The sequence below is a fragment of the Myxocyprinus asiaticus genome, chromosome 27 (assembly GCF_019703515.2).
Source record: "Myxocyprinus asiaticus isolate MX2 ecotype Aquarium Trade chromosome 27, UBuf_Myxa_2, whole genome shotgun sequence".
Taxonomy (NCBI): Eukaryota; Metazoa; Chordata; class Actinopteri; order Cypriniformes; family Catostomidae; genus Myxocyprinus; species Myxocyprinus asiaticus.
In genome coordinates this window covers 7,481,468-7,504,135 of record NC_059370.1, presented here as the reverse complement: position 1 = coordinate 7,504,135, position 22,668 = coordinate 7,481,468, and the positions used below count along the sequence as shown (strand labels likewise).

At 38.3% G+C, this 22,668-nt stretch overlaps 1 protein-coding gene across 2 annotated transcripts in view; it reads left to right on the top strand.

Annotated features, from left to right (window-relative positions):
• Positions 1–22,668, top strand: part of LOC127418030 (pro-neuregulin-2, membrane-bound isoform-like) — a 148,732-nt gene that overhangs the window by 41,508 nt on the left and 84,556 nt on the right. For both annotated transcript variants that reach the window (XM_051658352.1, XM_051658351.1), the window contains exons 2-3: positions 14,840–15,002; positions 21,511–21,629. In XM_051658352.1, the coding sequence (XP_051514312.1) occupies positions 14,840–15,002; positions 21,511–21,629 (282 nt within the window). The remainder of the gene's footprint in view (positions 1–14,839; positions 15,003–21,510; positions 21,630–22,668) is intronic.

Here is a 22,668-nt window from a genome sequence, read left to right as displayed (position 1 = left end):
AGAGGTGAATGAAGAGGAATCTTCATTTGTTTTCTGTGGGTGTTTTTATGGGAATGTGGATCTTTCAGATCAATTTGAGGAGTGCCTATGGCTTGCATGTTCCACATTTTATCATAAGTGTGTCATGCAGTGTGGGACTAGCACTGGTCTGGTCTTGGTCTTGACTTGGTCTCGCTCTGCCTTGGTCTTGGTCTTGACTTGGTCTCAACCCCTCAATGTCTTGGTCTTGTCTCAGTCTCGATACACTCTGGTCTTGGTCTTGACTTGGTCTCGGTTTAGGTGGTCTTGACTACAACACTGCATCAATGTGACCTTCTGCAGTTAATCTAAGATGGACTTCAAAGATATGTCATTAAACTTAAACAAATTTAAAACCATGATTTGCTCTGCACATAAATAACTAATATTGGCATTATATTCATGTTGTTTAGCCAGAGGTGATCTGGCCCCCACAGTGAGCCTGGTTTCTCCCAATGTTATATTTCTTCATTAACCAACATCTTATGGAGTTTTGTGTTCCTTGCCACAGTCACCTTCAGCTTGCTCACAGGGGTTCTAAATACAATTATTATTTAATTTCTATACACAATTTACAATCATATTTAATCAAACTACACAATGATCACACTTTCAAGACTTTTTAGATATCAAATTTTTTGTTAATGCATGATTTCCTGTTGCTGCTTTGAAACAGTGTGTGTTGTGAAAAGCACTATACAAATAAAAATGACTTGACTTGACTACAGATTCTGAAAAGCATGCAGTGAGATGCGATGCAACCAATGTGAGATGCTCGAAAAGCATCCGTCTGACGCATAAGTAGATCAACAGTTAAAAATAGTGCAGGCGGAATTAGGTGGATTACTGACTAACTTTTCTGCCACTTTTGACTTTTCTGTCACTTTTTGTATTGCCTAAATGCTTTACTTGTCTACTGCCACAATTAGGGATGTCCCGATACCATTTTTTTTGAGAATGAGCATGAGTACCAATACTTCCTTTTCGATATTTGCTGATACTGATACCTGTTTTTTTTTTCTGATTTCCACTTCAACATTTTATTTCAATTTTTATCATCAAAATGGTGTCTAATAAATGAATTCATTAAAACTTTAACCAAATGAAAACAGAACAATTAATTTTCAACATAATATTGTATTATTATTATTATTATTATTATTATTATTGTTATTATCAAATTAAGTACTTTAATACAGAACCTCACAGCACAATCCAAATTGCAACATTGGAGTTATTTTTGGTCAAATGAAGTGCGGCGAAACAGAACATCATAGATATGAGATATTGCTCAAATATAATATTATATAATACCTTTGATTTATTATTAGTAGTAGTAGTAGTATTACAGTGAATATTACATAAATATACAGTAGTGATATATTTCTGTCATACGTTTTTCCATTTAAATTGAGCTTTTATTTTGATGGAAGCTTTTATTTTGGAGTGTTTCTGTGTAGTTTTAACAGTAGCTTCTCCCTTTCGGAAAAGCAGGTAGTTATGTGACCCAATGTGATTATTAAACCGCAAAAGGCTGCTATTTAATGAAATAAATATGTAGTCTGTATGTGCTTCGTGCTACAAAGTGAATTAGAGCTCGCTGTCATCTCCTACAAACAGAGCACACAATGCTCATAATGGTGTTTTCTGTATAAGCAGCCGGCATCAGCACAACATCCGCTCCACACATTCACAAGCGCTCACATATGAAGTACGCAGCACATGCAAACTATACATTCATCTTATTAAATCACAGCTTTTGTGGCTTAATAATCACACTAGGACAGGGGTGCTCACACTTTCATGGCATGAGATCTACTTTTTCATAATGCTACTACAGTAAGATCTACCATGTGCAATTTAAATATACATTGTAGGCAGTGTCGTCTCGATACCAACATCAGCAGTCGGAACCAATACCAGTGATTCTCGTTGCAAAAACGAATACTGACTAATTTGTTAATTGGGTAAACATTGTTTCAAGTTCAAGTAATTATTCAAGACAAGGAAACAGTCAGTAATAAAATAAGAACAAAGAAACAGATTAATAAAACTGTGCTTAAAATTTCTGACAGTAGTATCAAGTATTCAAATAAACATTCTTACATTCTCATGGATTACATGTCTTCACTGATTATAATACATTCATATTTGTTTTTACAGTTACTAAAGTTATCCAGCCAAGAGCAATGAATGGATTTCTTGTTATTGTGCTAACATTAATGACTCAGACAGTGGCAGGTCTATCAGGATGCATTTACACTACAAGTCCTCATGCACAGATCGGATATTTTGATACAAATCCGCTTTTTAATTTTTTTTATCTGTGTTTACGCTTACTTCAGACATAACAGACTGTGTTTCTATTAATACCTTGCTAAGACAGGCATTTTGAAATGTATTTGACCATCACACAGCCCCGTATCCACATTACGTGAGCGCTCTCACTACACACACACTAACAACACACACACAAAGCACGCACGCAAAAAGAAGACAATGTGAGTTTTTTTAAATGTATGATGGCAGGGGAAGAAGCATTTATATTCACGATGAAAGTGATACCTGATTGGACGATTCAGTATTTTTTATCAGGAAAGCGCTACCTGATTAGACGGAGGAACTATTCACCTTATGCGCCAGAGAAACTAGCACGCAGCCATCTTAAAAATTTTGTCTCGGAACTTCCAGTCTAGCGTTGTCTATGTAGATATCTATGGTGTTGATGTCTGTAAATAAAGATGTCTGTATGACATCTTTTCGTGTCATTTACCCATCGTGTTATTGTTAAGGTGAGTAGATTTTTTTGAGTGTTAAACTGGGACAGGGGAAGGGTGCAACTATACACACACATATACATGTGAATGTGTATGTTTTATTTTATATTCCGTTCACAACCATTTTAATCACATTTAAGCCTCTTAAAAATGTAGGGAGACAAATACATTTTAAAAAGTACAGTTGTAATTTTCTTTAATGTTGAAATTGCATGTGTAATAATACGAGCTGTCACTGTTAGAAATTTATAAACTACACATTTTAACAAATTAACAGGTTAAAACCTAAAAATTAATCAGATTACATTACATGTATAACAATTAAATGCTTGTATCATGAAAAAGTGCAGTGTGTCATAGCTGTCTGAATGTGATCTGCCACGTCCAATTTACCTCCGCGGGTGTCGCACATTTACTGTGACAGAAAAAACACCTCACGACCATTTTACGTAGTAAAGGGGTGCTGTAGACTCACACCATCAACTCATGGGGAAGAATATCTTCTGTGCTCCCACATGTAATCCATTTTGATCGGCTCTTCGCAGTAGCTTCAATACAAACAGGAAGTTAGAAGACAAAATTTGGAAGAGCAGAGCATGAAAAAGGGGCGGGGCTGAATAAGGTGAATAGCCCTACCCCTAATCATAACCGTAACCAATCAGGAAGAGCTTTCCTCATTTATGAGTCCTCTCCTGCGCATCCTATGTTTTGGAAATCCACCCACGTGTGAGCCGAAATGTGGAAATAAAAAGTGATATTTACACAATAACGATGTACTAAAAACGCAAACGTTTTTCCTTTGTGTTTTTGAAAAGTTTCGCATACAGACGACAACGTTGTCAAAACGATCCCCGTTCACACGGATCCGCGAAAACGACAAAAAACGCTGTATTAAGCATGCCAGGCCAGTGGTTGGCGATGTCACTTTGTAAAGAAACACTACGTGCCTGCGCACATAAGCATTCTTCCACAGAGCTGTGAATACAAACAATGAAGATGGCAAAAGCATCGAGCAGTTTTGTCTGGACAAAATCTTGAGCAGCACAAACACAGTCCTGTAGTCAGTCATTGTAGTTTTGAATGTCTCGCGCGTTGTTTTGAAGTACTCGCGCGCATGTCTATAGACTGAACACGTAATACGCGTGCGCATGACGTCATCGTTTTCACAAATTCGCGTTTTTGTATGTTTACATGGAGACGATAAAGGCATCGTTTTCAAAAACTTGCACTTTAAAACCCGCTTTCAAAAGTTTGCGTTTTCAGGCCCCAAAACGGCGTTGTCGTGTAAACGAACAGCCAAAACGCATAAAAAGTTTTCAATTTTTAGCTGAAAACGTTGTTGTGTAAACGGCCCCTAAGAATTCCGTTATTTGAGTAGTTTCTCTCTCTACTCCCTTTACCGTTTGACCTGATCACGAGATCAACCAGTGGTTGTCTTGTGAATGACAAGTAAGGGGGATGTACATGATTCGTATATGCGAGGAACGGCAGCCTTTTTAATATTAAAATGTGTAAATCCTTTCTTATATGCTGAGAACTTTCCTGAACCATGACTTATAAAAAATACAATAGTTTTTATTTCTTTGATTATTTATCTTCTTAATCTTATTTATATATACATCTGTGTCGGTTTATATGCATTTTTATGTTTTTTATTTATTTATTTACTTTAGTTTAAAAAAAAAAATTCCTTCACCTGTATTTATTGTCTTTATGACTCAGTAATAGTATTGATACATTGTTGGATAATTGTTTTACATCTTATTGAACATTTATATTGAACCTTCTGTTTTTCAATAAAAATAAAAAAATCCACAGTTTTGACAGGCAGACTGTGCATGCGATGTGATAGGTCTAAATTTACAAGACGTAATACAGTATAACATTATATTAGCCTTCTTTGATGAGTATAATTGTAATGGAAATAGAAAGACAATGTTATTTTTAAACAGATTATTTAAAAAGACATACGTGAGTTATGTGACCACGCAGTTTAAAACTTAAATAAATATGCCTAATAAATAATTACAATTTGGTTAGAGGAGATTAGATTGAGAGTGTGCAATGAGAGATTCTCTCTCTTTCTCCTCCTCTTCTTTCTTCCTCCAACGGCTGGTTCAAATCGGCTCGCCTATAGTCTTTTTACAAGGCAGTTACAAATTGCATGATGCATAATGGCAGTAAGGCTACAAGTACACAGTACCTTGAACTAACCAGATGACCTATTAACATTTAGACAGGCCTATGAGTAGTTCAATACCGATGCCTGTCGTTTTAATGTTTTGTGTGCATATGTACAGACAATGCAAATTAGATTTATTGTCTTGAAAATCTAAGTTTGAAATCTACTACTTGTCAGTTGAACATGAATTGGTACATTTGAACTGAATGTTTTAGTAAATATGCAAGTTATACAAAATAATTATGTTTTTATAAATATTATTAAATAAAAAAACTTAATATAGTTAACAAAATCTTTAAATGCACATTGCATTAGTAGTGCATAGATTACCCACAAAGAGGAAATTGAGTAATGGGGGTGAACATTGTGAGTGCGTATTTGTAATCCGGCCCCTTGGTAGAAAGGAGAAAAAATGTTGGCCCTCGCCACCTTCAAAGTCACCCATACCTGCATTAGGACATAACATGATTTAAATTTGTCCCAATGTTCATGGAATGATATTGGTATGTCAGATGGTAGCCCATCGGTTTTGGTATCGGAGCATTTTTACAGTACATGAGCACGGTATCTGAACCCATTCCAATACCAATTGGTATCAGGACATCCCTAGCCACAATATATGAATTTGATGTAATAATTTTGAATGATCTGCATTATAATGTTTATTATACAGTACATTATATTTATAGTTATTTAAATCATTATATACTAAATTATCTTTATTTGGGGGCCTTTTTTCAGTATTAATTGATATGCGATTGATATTTTTTTATATTACTGAAGTTTGTTTATATTACTGAAAGATCAAGAAGAAAGCGCTATGCTGAACATGAAATCGTTCTTATTCTTTCTTCTAAAATCAACAGCACTCTTCATTTGGACATTCCAATTGTTTTGCTTGCTAATATTTTACTAATTTTTCCGAAAATAAACATACAGATTCACTAGTGCTGTCTGAGACAGAGTTTAGTGGGTAGTGTTTGTGCTCCGACACATTGTGAATGGTATTAATGTGGGCAACCTGAGTTTGAGTCTGGCTAGGAACAGGGTTATAGTTTTAAAATTTTTAGTTAATGTGTTAACTAATAACTGATATGATTTATATAATTTAACATTAAGTTTATCAGAGCTGTCTAGTGTTATCGCTGTCTAGTTGTATTTTCATGTTAAATGAGGGCGGTAAAGGTTTAACATTTTATAACATACACTGCATCAAAAAATACTGTACAATTAATTTGTTGTCATTTTTTTTATTTATTTTTTTAGTTAATTTTGGAGTCATTGAAATTTATTTTAGCTTACTTGCATTTTTTCTATTACATTTAACATTTTTATTTTTATTTCGGTCAACGAAAATGCTTTCATGTGATTTCATTAAAAATAATAACACTGGCTCTATATAGATGATAATAAAAATGACATATTAAAAAAAATCTCAGATCCACTGGATGAGTGGTTCATGAGAAAAAGGTTTTTAATGGATTTACCTAAAATGTGTAATACTGAAGTTTCTTTTTTATTTTATTTTTTACTATAACAACAACAACAAAAATTAATGTCAGAAATTATGGGTTCTTGAGGCAAATTTGTTCCCTATAAGTAGAGGAACTCTCCTGTAGGGTAATGTTTTAAGTATCTAGCCCAAATGGGGTAGCAGGGATTGAAAATTGCCAATTTAACTGTTAGTCATTGTAAAATGTAATAAGTTGACTTTACTTAAAAAAAGTGAGGAAACCAATTGCCTTAAAAAAATCAAGTAAATATACTTATTTGGCTCAAGTAAAGTGGACTATTCCATGTGGTTTACATGCTTTAAGTAAGGTTATCTATTAGATTTTACAGTGTAGGTAACCATACATCCCATCCATTCCAAAATTACACTAAACGTAATTAGGCTCTTCATACACACAAAAGGTAAAATACATTTCCTCAGAAGGATAAAAAGTTCTAGTTGTATTCCTTGGAAGATTCTCAGGTACTGAGTGAACAATCTAAAAAATAGATTAATTTTAATCAGAGTCCACGTGAAATCAAAATTGACCCTATTTACTTTCTGAATACATGTTCACTTGTCTATCCCACTATATGCCCAAGAAAACAAGTCTCTGAAGCTTTCCTTTTCAGCTGACATCACCAATTTCTTATGGTATTTTACAAACCAAAAGCCACAGTGTTTACACCTCTTTCTGTCAGTCTATAGGTTGCTTATTGTTGACTGCATGTTAAACTGGGATACAAGAAAGTATTTTAACATTCACAAAATGACCCAGTAGGGGGCCTGGGTAGCTCAGGAAGTAAAGACGCTGACTACCACACCTGGAGTCGCAAGTTCGAATCCAGGGCATGCTGAGTGACTCCAGCCAGGTCTCCTTAGCAACCAAATTGTCCTGGTTGCTAGGGAGGGTAGAGTCACGTTGGGGTAAACTCCTCGTGGTTGCTATAATGTGGTTCTCACTCTTGGTGGGACGCATGGTGAGTTGTGCGTGGATGCCGCGGAGAATAGCGTGGGCCTCCACACGCGCTAGGTCTCCGCGGTAATGCGCTCAACAAGCCACGTGATAAGATGCGTGGATTGACGGTCTCAGATGCGAGGCAACTGAGATTCATCCTCTGCCACCCGTATTGAGGCGAGTCACTATGCCACCACGAGGTCTTAGAGTGCATTGGGAATTGGGCATTCCAAATTGGGGAGAAAGGGGGAGGGAAAAAATATGACCCAGTACACCTGAATACCTTTAAAATGCCTAAAGGGTTTTCTCTATTTTCTTCTAATGTGAAACGTCTCAGTGGTTTCAGCTTTCTGGTGGAAGTGATGTGAAGTAGACATAGATTCATGGGAAAGTGTTGCCTGAGTTGCAGAGGCAGCAGATTGGCTGTTATTGATGACTGAAGCTGATTGGATGGACTCAGAATAAGGTTTTTCACTGCACTGTTTCTGAGAGGGACTTCTGAAGGTTTCCTCTTTAACTCCTGAGTCCACATGAACTGAATAACAACATGTAGCCGTATGATAAGATGTCGAAGTGTGTATGTGTGTGTGTTTCAGTACATGTGCATTAATTGTAAGAGTAAGTAAGTGTGCGTGAGTGATTTAGTCAAGAGGTGTAAGAGTGTATTAAATATTTCTAGTGTGTGTGTGTGTGTGTGTGTGTGTGTGTGTGTGTGTCAGAAGCATCTGGTGACGAGAAAGTGTGATTTCACTGAATGTGACAGAATGAAGTATTGCTCTGACAGGGAAAGAGAGGTGGGGGATGGAGAGAAACCCACAGATGGAACCTAACTCAGTTAAACACTGAATAATCATCTACTGAATACCATGTTGTATTCAATCAAAGTCTATACTTGAAGTCCTTTTTATCATGATTAGATGAATCCTTTAAAAGGTTCATGTCATGAGGAATCAAATTTTCCGTGATATCTTGACATATATGCGGTCATTGTATTATAAGAACATCCTGTACATTTCAGAACTCAACTTCCTCCCCAGTTCAAAAAGAGCATTCATTGTTTCTGCCTTGCAAAAAACACTCATTTTGAAATCGGCCACATAGTGATGTCACAATGGGGTGTTCATTTGAATATCGCTGCTTCCACAAAATATGTAGTTGTCACTATGAACTGGTTGTGGAACATCTGCATCTCTGCATAGCCTTCTGAATAATCCCAGTGCAAGGAATAAGTGGTTAATTCAAACAAAGTTCCCGAACGTGTCAATGTTGTATTATATGTTTGTGGCACATTTCTGTAAGGATTCTACTCAGAAGCATTATGATTCAGACTTTGCAAAGAAACTTATACAGTATTGAAAGATAGAGCAGTGTCAACTATATTGGACATGACAATAATGCCGGTGTAATTCTAATGTTTCATCTGCTTGTGTTTGTTTGATATGTAAAGAATTGTATAGTCAGCCATTTTAATTACAATATAAACCACGATCAGGACTCCAACGCAGAGCGGATCATGCTTATTATGTGGTGTAACACATCAATGGAAAGGAGGAGGTGAGAACCGGCTTGACAATATAAATAATATTTAATGATTAACTAAAACAAAAGCACAAACACACACACAGGTGTCGGACAGCTGTCCGTAACTCTCTCTCTGCCACACTGCCGTGTCCAGTCAGCCTTTATCCCTCTCGGGCTAATCAGCCTGATTAGGAGCCGGGTGTGTAGAATCACGACCCGGCCCCGCCCTGCCACATTCCTCCCCCATTCTCTCAGGCCAGGGAGCCCCCGGCATGATGTACACCCCCCCCCCTTCCCCTCCACCCCGTCTGACGGCAGGTCATCCCCGTCTACCTGGATCAGGGGAGGGGATAAGGGGAGGGAAACCAAAAAAATGTGGCACCTACATGCGGTAACTGCGATTGTGCCAAATTAACAAAAACATTTAATAAGAGAGGGAAAAGGCCAACATGGAGCGGCAGTGGGAGAGAGAGGAGAGAGAGAGAAAAAACAATTCACTTGCCGGTTCTCCAATACGCCGTAGCCTGGTCCTCGGCCACTCCTCCACCCTCTGGTGGATGACAGCCGTGCCTATCCAGGCGGATCAGAGGCAGTCCTCTGGCCCCTGGCGCACGGAAGCCCTGCCGCGTTTTCGGTGGAAGGAAGGGGTCTCCTCCACCCCTGGCAGCGGCCCTGACCGCTCCAGGTGGTAGGTTAGAAGCCCCTCCTCCCCTCGCGGTCGGCGGCCATTCCTCCGCTTTCAGGCGACCGGGCTCCTCCGTCCCCCAGCGGATGGCCACAGCTGCTCCGTTGGGGTGGATGGTAGTGGCGAGGACTCTACTACGGCGCATCCCTGCTCCTTCCCGGGTTTCGGCACCAGTGTAACACATCAATGGAAAGGAGGAGGCGAGAACCGGCTTGACAATATAAATAATATTTAATGATTAACTAAAACAAAAGCACAAACACACACACAGGTGTCGGACAGCTGTCCGTAACTCTCTCTCTGCCGCACTGCCGTCTCCAGTCGGCCTTTATCCCTCTCGGGATAATCAGCCTGATTAGGAGCCGGGTGTGTAGAATCACAACCCGGCCCCACCCTGCCACACGTGGTTACTCACAAAGAAATGCACAATAGCTCACGAAATATTCATTTGAGTGTAAATAATATTATTATGTAAGAACACAAAGTGCAGAGCTCAACTAAAGACAGTGGCAATATGCTAGTAAGGCTGCCAGCTTTCTCAACTGTCTCTCATTAGACAGAACATCTCGTATTTTGGCAGAAACTGACTCATCGGGATGGCCATTGTCCCATATTTAACCATCAAGCGTGACCCCCTCCTCCGGTCATGGGTGAGGCAACATGAGACGGGACCCCCGAGCCAAACGCCCCTTATAACACTCTACCTACAGCTGGATACAGATTAATTAACACTTCACATGTACAACTTGTGTTAGACTGGACTATTTTCACTGTTGTCTGCTTTATAACGCATTATTTTATCACCAAATCTTTTATGCTTCTTAAGTATTGGGAAGAAACAGTGTGTGTTTTTTTCCGTTTTCTATTGTTATTTTAGTCATACAACCAGGCCTTGATATTAACAGCAGCCACCCTTCAAATACGTGTAGAAATAAGCAGGGTGGCCACCAGCAAATTGTATTGTATTTATCTTGCTTGTAGCACTCTATAAGCAGTAAATATGCCTCTCATAACTTACATGCACATCTCTGCAGGGCGAATGAAGCATGCTTTCGCGCTAACCACAACAGCTCACACACCAGCATGCTCCTGAGATAAGACCGCCAGAGATCTGGGACAGCGCAGAGCGAAACTTGCATGATTCAGTCGGGCTTCACTCGATATCGCAGTGGCCTGCGGGGACCACAAACATTTGTGACCCATTTGAATTCTACTGAGAATCTTCTACTTTAAAGAGCTACAGTATATGGAGGAGAGAGTCGAAACTCTCAAACTGCCAGACAGCCCTGATATTATAATCAGCACTGACAAGGTAACGAGACAACATTGTGCCATGCATCAGCATCGATTACAAGGTTTTTTAATATACACATCATCATCCAAACTAAAATGATTTGACTGCAGCAACACTAACTGGTAACTGGTATAGATGCATATTAAATCGATTAGGGTGAATCTATAAGACTTCAGTTTGATTATTAATAATTATTCTTTCATCATTCACTCACCTTTATTTGATCCAAACCTGTAGGACTTTCTTCCATGAATAAAAAATGATTCATGTATTTTTTCATGTATGGAAAAAGGTGCAATGTGTAACGATGGGCTGGCAATTACAGGCAGACGATGATGATGAAGTGTAGAACCCAAGTGCAGTTTATTACTAGAAGCGTGAAAACCAAAAACGTGACTACAAAACATGAACTTGACTTGACTTCCAAACAACGTTACAACACACAATACCTGACAAAGGACCATGGCAAACATGATATATATAAATACACTGACAAGGGTAACAAGACAACCAATGAACAGACAGAACTATAAACAAGATAACAAGACTAATAAACTTAAACCAATGACAAACTAGAACTGATAACGAGTTAACAAGACAATAAACCAATGAAAACAAGACACATGAACATGGAGGGAAACAGGATGATCACATGAATTGACATGGAAACAGGAAATAACATGACATGGAACCACATGACCTGAACAGGAAAAGGAACTAAACTTTAAAATAAAAGACATGAACACAAAACATGAACAAAAACACATCTAGACGTGACACAGTGAAAGTGAATTACAAATTGTTTAATCTCCTTTTGTACTCCATGGAATTATTAACTGTGAAAGTTGTAGTTAAATGTTTATAAATGTGTTTAGGCTATTTGTTTTTTTATATATAAAATGATATAGATTATTATCTATCTACACTAGCCTAACCACAGTAATGTGGAGCCATCAATGGTCTGACCTATGGTTATGGTTATTACAAATGGCACTGTAAAATAATGGAAGAACAATGGCAAATTTTCATGAAGGCAAGCACAATTTAGAATGGTTAAAGGGGTTAAAATCTGGACTTCTATGGACAAGTGGACAAATTATTGACAAAGTTTTCCTACTCCTGTTCTAACTGGTCATACACTGATCAGCCACAACATTAAAACCACCTGCCTAATATTGTGTAGGTCCCCCTCGTGCCACCAAAATAGCTCTGACCAGTCTGTGGCAATGCAGCCCCATATGCAGCAAGCTGTGATGCACTGTGTGTTCTGACACCTTTCTATCATGGCCAGTATTACATTTTTCAACAATTTGTGCTACAGTAGCTACTCTGTGGGATCGGACCAGACGGGCTATCCTTCGCTCCCCACATGCATCAGTGAGCCTTGGGCGCCCATGACCCTGTCGCCTGTTAACTGGTTGTCCTTCCTTGGAAGACTTTTGGTAGGTACTAACCACTGCATACCACGAACACCCCACAAGACCTGCTGTTTTGGAGATGTTCTTACCCAGTCGTCTAGCCATCACAATATGGCCCTTGTCAAAGTCGCTCAGATCCTTATGCTTGCCCATTTTTCCTGCTTCCAACACATGAAATTCAAGAACTGTCTGTTCATTTTCTGCCTAATATATCCCACCCCTTGATAGTTGCCATTGTAATGAGATAATCGATGTTATATACTTCACTTGTCAGTGGTTTTAATGTTGTGGCTGATCAGTGTATTTGCCTTTAGATATTCTAGGAGATGATCTTAATTATAAGGGCTGTGTCCTGCTGAACTCATGTCATTCTTGTTTAAATAAAATGTCTAAACAAATGCATGCAGTTACAGTCTCCAATTACTTCCATCACTTTTTGTGGGGTGGGGGATTTTGGCTAGTGAAAAGTGAAAATGCTGAGTGGCTAGTGACTTTGGCAGGTTTTTGGTGGTTTATGAGGATATTTTTTTTTTAGGTTACAAATTGGTAATTACAAGGGTATTATGCTATAAATGTGGTTTATGAGTACATTTCTAGTGTACCCATAATTCAAATCACTTAAAATACATACTAAATGATGTTTTTTTGAAAATTGTGAAAATGTAGAAAGTTTTTTGTGAGGGTTAGCTTTAGGGGATAGAATCTATAGTTCGTACAGTATAAAAATCATTATGTCTATGGAGAGTCCTCATAAAGACTCTCTTTTTTCAGTTCTTCCCTTCACTGATTTCCACTTTCTTTTTAAATCATGCCTTCTCTTCATCCCTCTGTCTGCGTCTGTCTCTCAATATGTTTCCCTCCATTTTTAGCCATCATGCCTTCTCGTTTATCTTTTTCTTGCATTCCTCTCTTGCCACAATCCCTCCCTTTCCTCTGTCTGTACCCCCCCACCTCCATTAATCTCTCTTTCTCTCCCCCTTGTCACCTCAATCCATCTCACCTCCACCCAGAGGAAAATTATATTGCTCAGAGGTTGCTCTTTCATTTCTCATGTTTACTGGAGGTCTCACTTACTGTAAAATTTGCATATTGTCCTAAGATGTGGATGGGTGAATCTCAATCATACGAAAAATTTTCATTCTCATTAGATTCTCATCGCTGTACTTTAAAAAATAAAAAATAAAAAAAAAAATATATATATATATAAAAGGATAAGCATAAATTATAGGCAGTACAACAAATACTACCATAATGCATAATATTGAAATAATTTAATAATACTTTCATTAGAGAAATTAGAATGAGATTTAATCAGCACTGTGCAAAAGTTTTAGTCACTTGATGATATAGTGAGGATGTCTTCAAAAACAATGCCATAAATACTTTTCCTTTGTCTATTATCTTCATACAAAGTCTAGTAAATCTAAAAAAAAAAAGCTAAATCAATATTTGGTGTGACAAACAGCACGATTGCTTCTGTCTCTTCATGTAATCCCAGACTGATTCAATGATGTTGAGATCCGGGGTCTGTGGGGGTCATACCATTTGTGGTAGGGCTCCTTGTTCTTCATCTGTTCAATTCTATTTGCACAGGGAATTTTGAAATTTAAAATGGATATTTCCTACTGGTACACTTAAAGACAAATGTTTTTTGTTAAAAATATTATGTGCCTAAGACTTTTGCACAGTACTATATATCATTTCTTTCTTTTGATTTTGGGGTGAAATATGACCTGGACATATGACAGTTTGACAGTTTTCTTGAGATACACCTGGATAGCATAGCTCTGATAATTTGGACTTGGGTGAATTTGATGAGAATTAAAATCCTTGACATTTGATTGCAAACTTTGGGATCTTGGCAAATCTATGGTGCAGTTTGGTACATTGTTGAGATCTCTTTCTTAACTCTAGAGGAGGCACATATGTGATTAATCGGGTCTGTTTCTCAGGAGAAAGATCTGAGATGCAGGAGACTCTAGCAAAGTCTCCACTTAAAGCCAAAGTAAACTTTGGGTGTCCGCGTTGTGGATCGCTCTGCGCACAGTATGTGTGACGCAAATTGCGTCATCAGCACAGCTGCGCGGCTTGACCCCGCACTGCCTAGATTTTCTTGATCCGCGCATGCGGTCCTTAGCTGTGTGCGTCGCTGATGCATGCACCTGATATTGACTGTATTAAAAGAGTATCACAAAGAAGTTGTAGTGGGTATCCGTCAAACACGTTCGTATTTGCTTGCAGTCAGAAGAGTATACTCACAAAGGCAGTGCGATTGACTAGGCATGAAACGATCCGGAACGTGCAAAAAAAAAAGTATACCTGGGCCTTTACTCTCCATTTAATTTCATTATTGTCTAAGAGAAACCCATTTAATCTCATGGAAAGAGAAACAACTGATTAATTAAAGATCTCATTTGGGATTATTTTTCCCAAGGGGCAACCCCACATTTTCACCACTTTCCGCTCACAATCTTTCTCTTTTATCTGTCTGTAGCATCAGCTCCGAAGGTGAAGCCCATGGATTCTCAGTTGCTACTGGAAGGTAGAAAGCTGACTCTGAAGTGTGATGCCACGGGCAATCCAAGCCCCTCCTTCAACTGGTACAAAGATGGCAGCCAGCTCCGCAAGCGAAAAGACGTCAAAATCAAATCCAACAAGTAAGACACACACACATACACACACACACACACACCCCCAAACACAGTACTCATACAATGGCAGAACTATTCTTAGCATCAGAGGTATTAAAAAAACATCTCCCATCGACTCTAGCAGAAGATTGTCCCAGTTTGTAAATAGACTCAGTATTCTCAGAAGGGTGAGAGAGATGCAGGCTTCTTTTAAAAGGAATAGTTCACCTGAAAAAAATATAAATAAATTAATTCATCATTTACTCACCCTCATGTTGTTCCAAACCTGTATGACTGTCTTTCTTTTGTGAAACACAAAAGGAGAAATTATGAATAATGTTGATATGACTCGTGTGGTGTGTATTCCATGTCTTCTGAAGCCATACAATTGCTTTTAGTAAAGAACAGACTGAAATGTAAGTCTTTAATAACTGATAATCTCACTCTCTTCCATATTGTAAATCTCAAATCTCCTACGGTCTTGTATATTAAAAATTGAAGTAGCCACATAATACAAAAACCAATGCCTTCTGGCATCATTGATGTTAAACCTGAAACAATACATTGCATGGACAAGAGCTGTTCATACATTCTGCCTAATATCTCCTTTTGTGTTTCATGGAAAAATAAAATAATTAGGGCTGTCAGTCGATAATTAAAAAAAAAGTTAAATACATGATATGCCAATTAATTAATCGAATTAATCATAGTTAATTGTATTTATAAATATTTCCTGAGAAAGCCCCTCAAATGATAATTAAATACGTAATGATTAAATAGTTATATTTAAATAATTAAAAATATAATATATATTATAAAAATAATAATTCAGATAATTACAATGAATTACATTATATTGTCAGATGAGTAAAACCTTGATAAGACAAGAAAAAAGTGGCTTTAGAAGGCAATATAGTTTTATTTCTATATTATTGAACATAAGCCTATCATTGGCCTACATCCACAGAAATCCATTTTGCAAGTGAATTCATCAATCTGTCCGAGATAGATTTATTATAAGGGCTTTTCTAAGGACATCTCAATGTCCACTTGTGTCAGACAGACGCTTTTGGAGTGCCTCACTTTGGTTGTGTCATGTCAAAAACAGCGTTTTTATGTCACTGTGTCAAGTTAAACATAGTTTGAGAAAAACATGTCTCAGATCCCTGCATTCAGAATTACGCTCTGTCCAGCTGTTGAACGGAAGAACACATTCCATCTTGTGCTGTTGCTAGAGGAAGCCTGAGTGTGGTTTGTTCTCTGTACAGCTGCGTGTTGCCTATATGGCTGGAGATTCACTTACTGCCCCCTGCTGAGAACACGTGGTACTTCAAGCTTGAATTGCTTCGATGGCACGAATATTCCATAGGGACATGATCAATTATAAACACATCATTTTATAGAATTAATCACATTGATTTATCACATTAAATCGACAGCCCTAAAAATAATATGAGGTTGTTATGACAAGAGGATGAGAAAACATTGACAAAATGTTCTTTTTTGCAGCCTGGTCTCATGAAATTTACGTGGGTATTGCTATGTTTTTGCAAAAACTTAATTTACATGGTGTATTACACGTTTGGCTCACTGATATATATATAGAACTGGATTGCTGACGCAATGGTAAACTGCCTGCAGGAGGTGAAGCTACCAGAAGTGTTCGAGCAACCATCTTTAGTATGCCCAAACTCTCATAGATCATCATTGACTGACAGTCAAAAACACCCGTTTCACCATATACGACCTGCGGATACAACATTTGCATTTCGCCCTCTAGTGACAATCAAGTTTAATGTTTAATTAGCTCGTTATGGATAATATTCGTTACGAGGCAGAAGACATGCACGGATCGCAATGTCAAAGCATTCACCAGCCCCCGTGTTCAGTCTATCAATGCAGCACAACAATCACCACAGGGAGCAGCAAAACTGTCCATAAGTTGTAATGCAAGTGGGAAAAGCTGTAATATATGCTTGTTTAGGGTGACAATATGTCCTTTTGCCAGAAAGGGACTTTGAAGTCCCTCTTTAGTCACTAGTTTAACACCTGGTTTTTCCATGAAAATAATCCCTTCATGCCTTAAAATGGCTTTGATATAACTCTACACCTTTGCCTCATTTAGTATGCACGGATCTATGAATATGCAAATTAGTCCCCACCTCCATCTCCACTCACCCCTGCACTGCTCGCCTGCAGCTCAGGCTCACTGTGTCCCCAGGGTAAATTGATGGAACCGCGTTGGGCTTCAGTATAAGTTTAGTGGCAAAACCCATCTGTTTTTGGGTAAAATTTTTAAAACAGTTCTCTGGAAAATGACTACAGCAAACCCGAGTTTTCTCTGGAAGTTTTGCTGAGACATTAAGATTTTTCCAAATAAACTCATCATTTGTCATTTCGCAACTTTGCATCCAAAAACAGAACATATCTTGCAAAATACCGATACGTAGCTACATCTGGCTTCTCCTGATACTCCTTGCTTCGCTGTAGCACATGCTATTGATATGGAAAGCCCCACTCCGCAAGCTGACGGGATTGCTTCCTTAGGTTTGTGACGTATGAAACCCTGGCTGTCTGAATCTGTGTTTTTGAGACTGTCTTTGGTACATTTCAGTTCCAAGGCAAAAAAGCTCTGCTATGAAGTTGACTGCTGATTTCACTTATGGTATGTCTTCTAGCATATAAAAAAACACCATATGGACATGTAAACAAGGTTAAAAATGTGATTTTCACTGGAGGGGATCTTTAAAAAAGTCAGACCGGGATTTCTAAATCACCTTAAATGCCCGGGATTTGCTTGTTTTCATATTGAAGTGCTCTCTGTAGACATACATGGATACATGTCATAAATACGTGTTTGTTTGGCATTTAAATCTAGCGTATCAGTTTAAATTAAACCAATTTTACCTTGCACGTCCCCCTCAATCTCAGCACGCGCTGCGCGTGTGATAGAGGGAGAGAGCGCGCGCTCTTATTCAAGTGACCGCGAGAAAAAGGTACTTTTTGATGAAAACATAAAACAAGTATCTCTGAACAAACACTTTGATCACAATAAATAAGTCTGAAAATGTCTGGTTGTATCGTTCCTCAGTTTCAGTGAACTTTCAGCTGATCTGTACGCTGATGAAGTTTGTTAGAGGTGGATACTGTTTGATATAGATATACATAACTCATTTGGGCTTTCAAGAAACAGGAAAAATCCCCGACTTTAAATAAATAAATAATTACATGTTTAGGATGTTTACGTTGTAGGGATGCACATGCAGATTTCAGATATAAAATCGGTGATTGAATGACTAATGTTTATTCGCTGAAATGAGATGATTTCCTATTAAGTCAATACGGACATTGGAATGTTTGGGCACTGCAATATGGCAGTGTAGTGGCTTCACTGATATGAGGTCATGAGCAATTCAGTTCTATATATTCAAATAAGTGGACTGGCTGCAGTTTCAAAGTGAAATGTCCAGCTGAGGGCGCCAAAACCCAGTGAAATGAGGTTGTATTCAGATGAGCTTTTGAAGGTGGATTTGGAGGTTTTAAAATGTACGTCCCTTTACCCTAAACCCAACCGATAGTATTTTAAAATGCAAAAATGAAAAGCATTTTTTTCTGAAGCATCTAGCCAACCAACGGCTAAACCCAACCGTTAGTTTTTTAAATGTATAAGCAAAATGAAAAAGACATTTTCTGAAGCAAGCACATCTTTCCATATCACTGTGGTGTCATGTTTTAGCTTGCATTATTGAACAGTCATGATCCCTGGTCTGCTGGGTTCAAAGTCCAGTGCTCTTCCATATGAGCTACCATGCAAGCTAATCAAATTGGAATAAGTGCCTATAAGTAGGAGGGTCTATAAAACAAGCGTAAAAAAATGTCCAGTTTTTCAAACGATGCGTTAGAGTAAAAGTGCGTCGATATCATAACAGAAGTATATGAGTATAGAGAGAAAACCTTATCATTAGTGTGAATGTGAATAATACACAGTTTTTGTAGTGCCTCTAGTGTTCATTTCATCTAGAAACTGTAGCAATTTGTACCCTGGATACACGCATATTGAGTTTTGCAAAAATGTATATGGAGTCACGTTTTCACTGAGACCAGGTTGCATTTTTGGGTCAACTCTTCCTTTAACTTAAAAAAAGTTACAGAATCATAAAAAATGTAACAGTGATGCACACTTGGCTAGCACAATGGTGCAAAAAAAGCCACCATATTCCACCTACACGATCCTGGGATTGAGTCTCACCAGGAACCAGGTTCTGGTGAGCCACTTCAAGAAAGGGCCATCAATGAATTGTGTGTAACTTCGCTTGATTACTTCAGTGTTTCCCTCGCCGATGGGACTGTGGGTTGCTGGTGTTTCTGAGGCAGAGTGAGTGGGCCTGAACATGCATTAGTTTTCTTCTGTGGCATCCGTAGGTGGAGAAAGGAATAATAAAAAAAAAAAACATATGACTAAATTTGTGCACTCTAGAGACTACATAATCTAGTCTTCCATGAGAGTTGTATAATCATGCAATCTTCTTAGTGGTGTGCTCTTAAATGGGAATAAAGATAGAATTTAAAGTTGCTGAGCTGTGCATATCGCTGTAACATTGCATCAATGTCATTTAGCCATTTGAAACAAAAATCAATAGTGTACAAGTAGCTGTATATACAACCCATATGTAGCCATGCATTTCCTGTCTGTTTTTGTCTTCTGCGTTCAATATGCAGTGGCCGCAGGGAAACATACAGACTTTCATGGAAGCGCATGAGAATTCAGGGCATTTTGTAACGTGGCGGCCCGTTTCTGTTCTCCGAGAAAAAGTGCTGAGGTGCATGTTTCTGCAGAAATCAGCTCACTCTAACAGGATTGCCTTTTCACTGGCCCCTTGTGTAATTTTGCAAAGGTGCGTGTGCTGAAACTGCAAATCCACACACACACACACACAGGCACACACACGCATCCGTACGCACAATTACACAGATTAATTGTGAGTAAGAGAGCTGACAGGGTGGACAGGGATATTTTGATAATGATGGAGGTAAAATAAGGACAGGGAATGATTTGTGCTGAAGTCCAGCGGTGCACAGGACTGCCATTTTTTCTGTTTTGCTCCAGATTGAGATCTTTAAAGAGCTTCACTCTTCAAATGAGCTGTCCTGACCTAAGGAGAGGGACTAAGAGACAGTCTAAATATCAGACTGATTCCAAAAGAGACCCCACGTCCTAGCCCTTAACCTACCTCTACCCTTCCCTAAAGCCAACCTATCCTAACCTAACCTAACTGAACCTAACCTAACTCTTACCCTTAACTCTCCCTAAACCTACCCCAAACCTAACCTTTCCCCACCCTTACCCTCAACCAACCCTAACCCCACCCTAACCTAACCCTAAGCCTACCCTACCTTAAAGGAATAGTTCACCTAAACATTAAAATTTGCTGATAATTTACTCACCCTCAGGCCATCCAAGATGTATCAGAGTTTCTTCATCAAAACAGAATTTAAGATTTTTAAGATTTCATTTCAGGCCTCCTCCTTTAAACAATGCAAGTGTACTCCATTTTTTGACGGTCCAAAATGCATATTTAGGGTGCATCAAAATAATCCACATGACTCCAGTCGACAAATAAAGTTCTTCTGAACCCAAACAATTGATTATTTTTACAAACAAAACAATACTTATATACTTTTTAACTACAAATGTTACTACAATTTGCTACAAATTAAACTATTCCTTTAATTCTTCCCTAACCTTGCCTAACCTAACATTTCCAAATGCAACCTAATTTAACCTAACCCTTACCCTAAAATTAGAGTGGAAAAGATAGGTTGAGCATAATGTTGTTCAAGCCCATAACCCCAGCCTATCTCTAGTCTTAAATCTGACTGGTTTATAGGAATGTTATGCCAGTATCAACAGGCATGTTTTTCCATAAACATGTCCATCTTAAAAACATCACATTTAAGCTGAAGTGTGTAATTTCTGCAGCACTAGCAGCACCAAACAGAATTGCAAAAATAATCTGTTTTCAAACAAATTCCAGAACACTCCCCTGCCTTCCATTCGTTGTTCATACAGATTGTCCCATCCCGAACTTACATCATTGGTCAAGAAAAAAATAAATAAAAAAAAAATAAATAAATGTTTTGATAGCGCCACAGTGGTACACTTTAAGGTGAAATCAACCTACAAATGGCTTACTCATAGTTGTCTCAGCATTGTAAGCTTGGATACAAGAAAGACATTTAACATGGCAAAAATGACACACATCAGCTCTACGCGAGATGCAAGAACACACGCACACGTATTCTTTTATAAAGAATTTTACTACCTCATTTTATTTGTTTTTAATTTCTCACCTCTAGGGTGTCTGTCTATTCTCTGTTTTTTTTTTATTCTCTGTTCTCTATTTCTCTTTTTACAGTATATACTTTTTACCCTGGCCCTGACCTGTTCGACTTATCGTCTGTCTCTCTTCATATTTCAATCTTCATATAAACTCACTTCTCTCTCGCTCTCTTTGTCTTTGTCACATCTGTGCAGGAAAAACTCAAAGCTTCACATCAATAGAGTGAGACTGGAGGACTCTGGGAACTACACCTGTGTGGTAGAGAACTCACTGGGCAGAGAGAACGCCACCAGCTACGTCAACATCCAAAGCAGTAATAGCACCATCATTATTTCCCTCTTGCTTACCTCTTAGCTACAGGAGACCAGCAATTCTATTACTCAGCATTCAGCAGGTGTCTCTGCATATGCAGTTTGCACATAGATGTGCTTTATAAGATAATTGTTGAAGCAGATGGTGCCTGTCTATATGTTATGCTTATGTCCTTTTCTTCTGCTTTGGTCAATCTACACTAGAATTTTACCTTTCTATAAGAAAACATGAGAGCTTCTCGCCTTTTAGCATGTTGCTGTTGTAAACTCAGTTTTTTCACAATTCCTGACATTTAATCATAGAAAACATTTTCTGTCTTAGGTCTTTTAGGATCACTACTTTATTTTAATAATGTGAAATGTCAGAATAATAGTAGAGAGAATTATTTATTTCAGCTTTTATTCCTTTCATCACATTCCCAGTGGGTCAGAAGTTTGCATACACTTTGTTAGTATTTGGTAGCATTGCCTTTAAATTGTTTAACCTGGGTCAAACATTTTGGGTAGCCTTCCACAAGCTTCTCACAATAAGTTGCTGGAATTTTGGCCCATTCCTCCAGACAGAGCTGGTGTATCTGAGTCAGGTTTGAAGGCCTCCTTGCTCGCACATGCTTTTTCAGTTCTGTCCACAAATTTTTTTGGGTCAACTCTTCCTTTAACTTAAAAAAAGTCGGATTGAGGTCAGGGCTTTGTGATGGCAACTCCGATACCTTGACTTTGTTGTCCTTAAGCCATTTTGCCACAACTTTGGAGGTATTCTTGGGGTCATTGTCCATTTGGAAGACCCATTTGCGACTGAGCTTTAACTTCCTGGCTGAAGTCTTGAGATGTTGCTTCAATATATCCACATAATTTTCCTTCCTCATGATGCCATCTATTTTGTGAATGCACCAGACCCTCCTGCAGCAAAGCACCCCCACAACATGACGCTGCCACCCCCATGCTTCATGGTTGGGATGGTGTTCTTCGGCTTGCAAGCCTCACCCTTTTTCCTCCAAACATAACGATGGTCATTATGGCCAAACAGTTCAATTTTTGTTT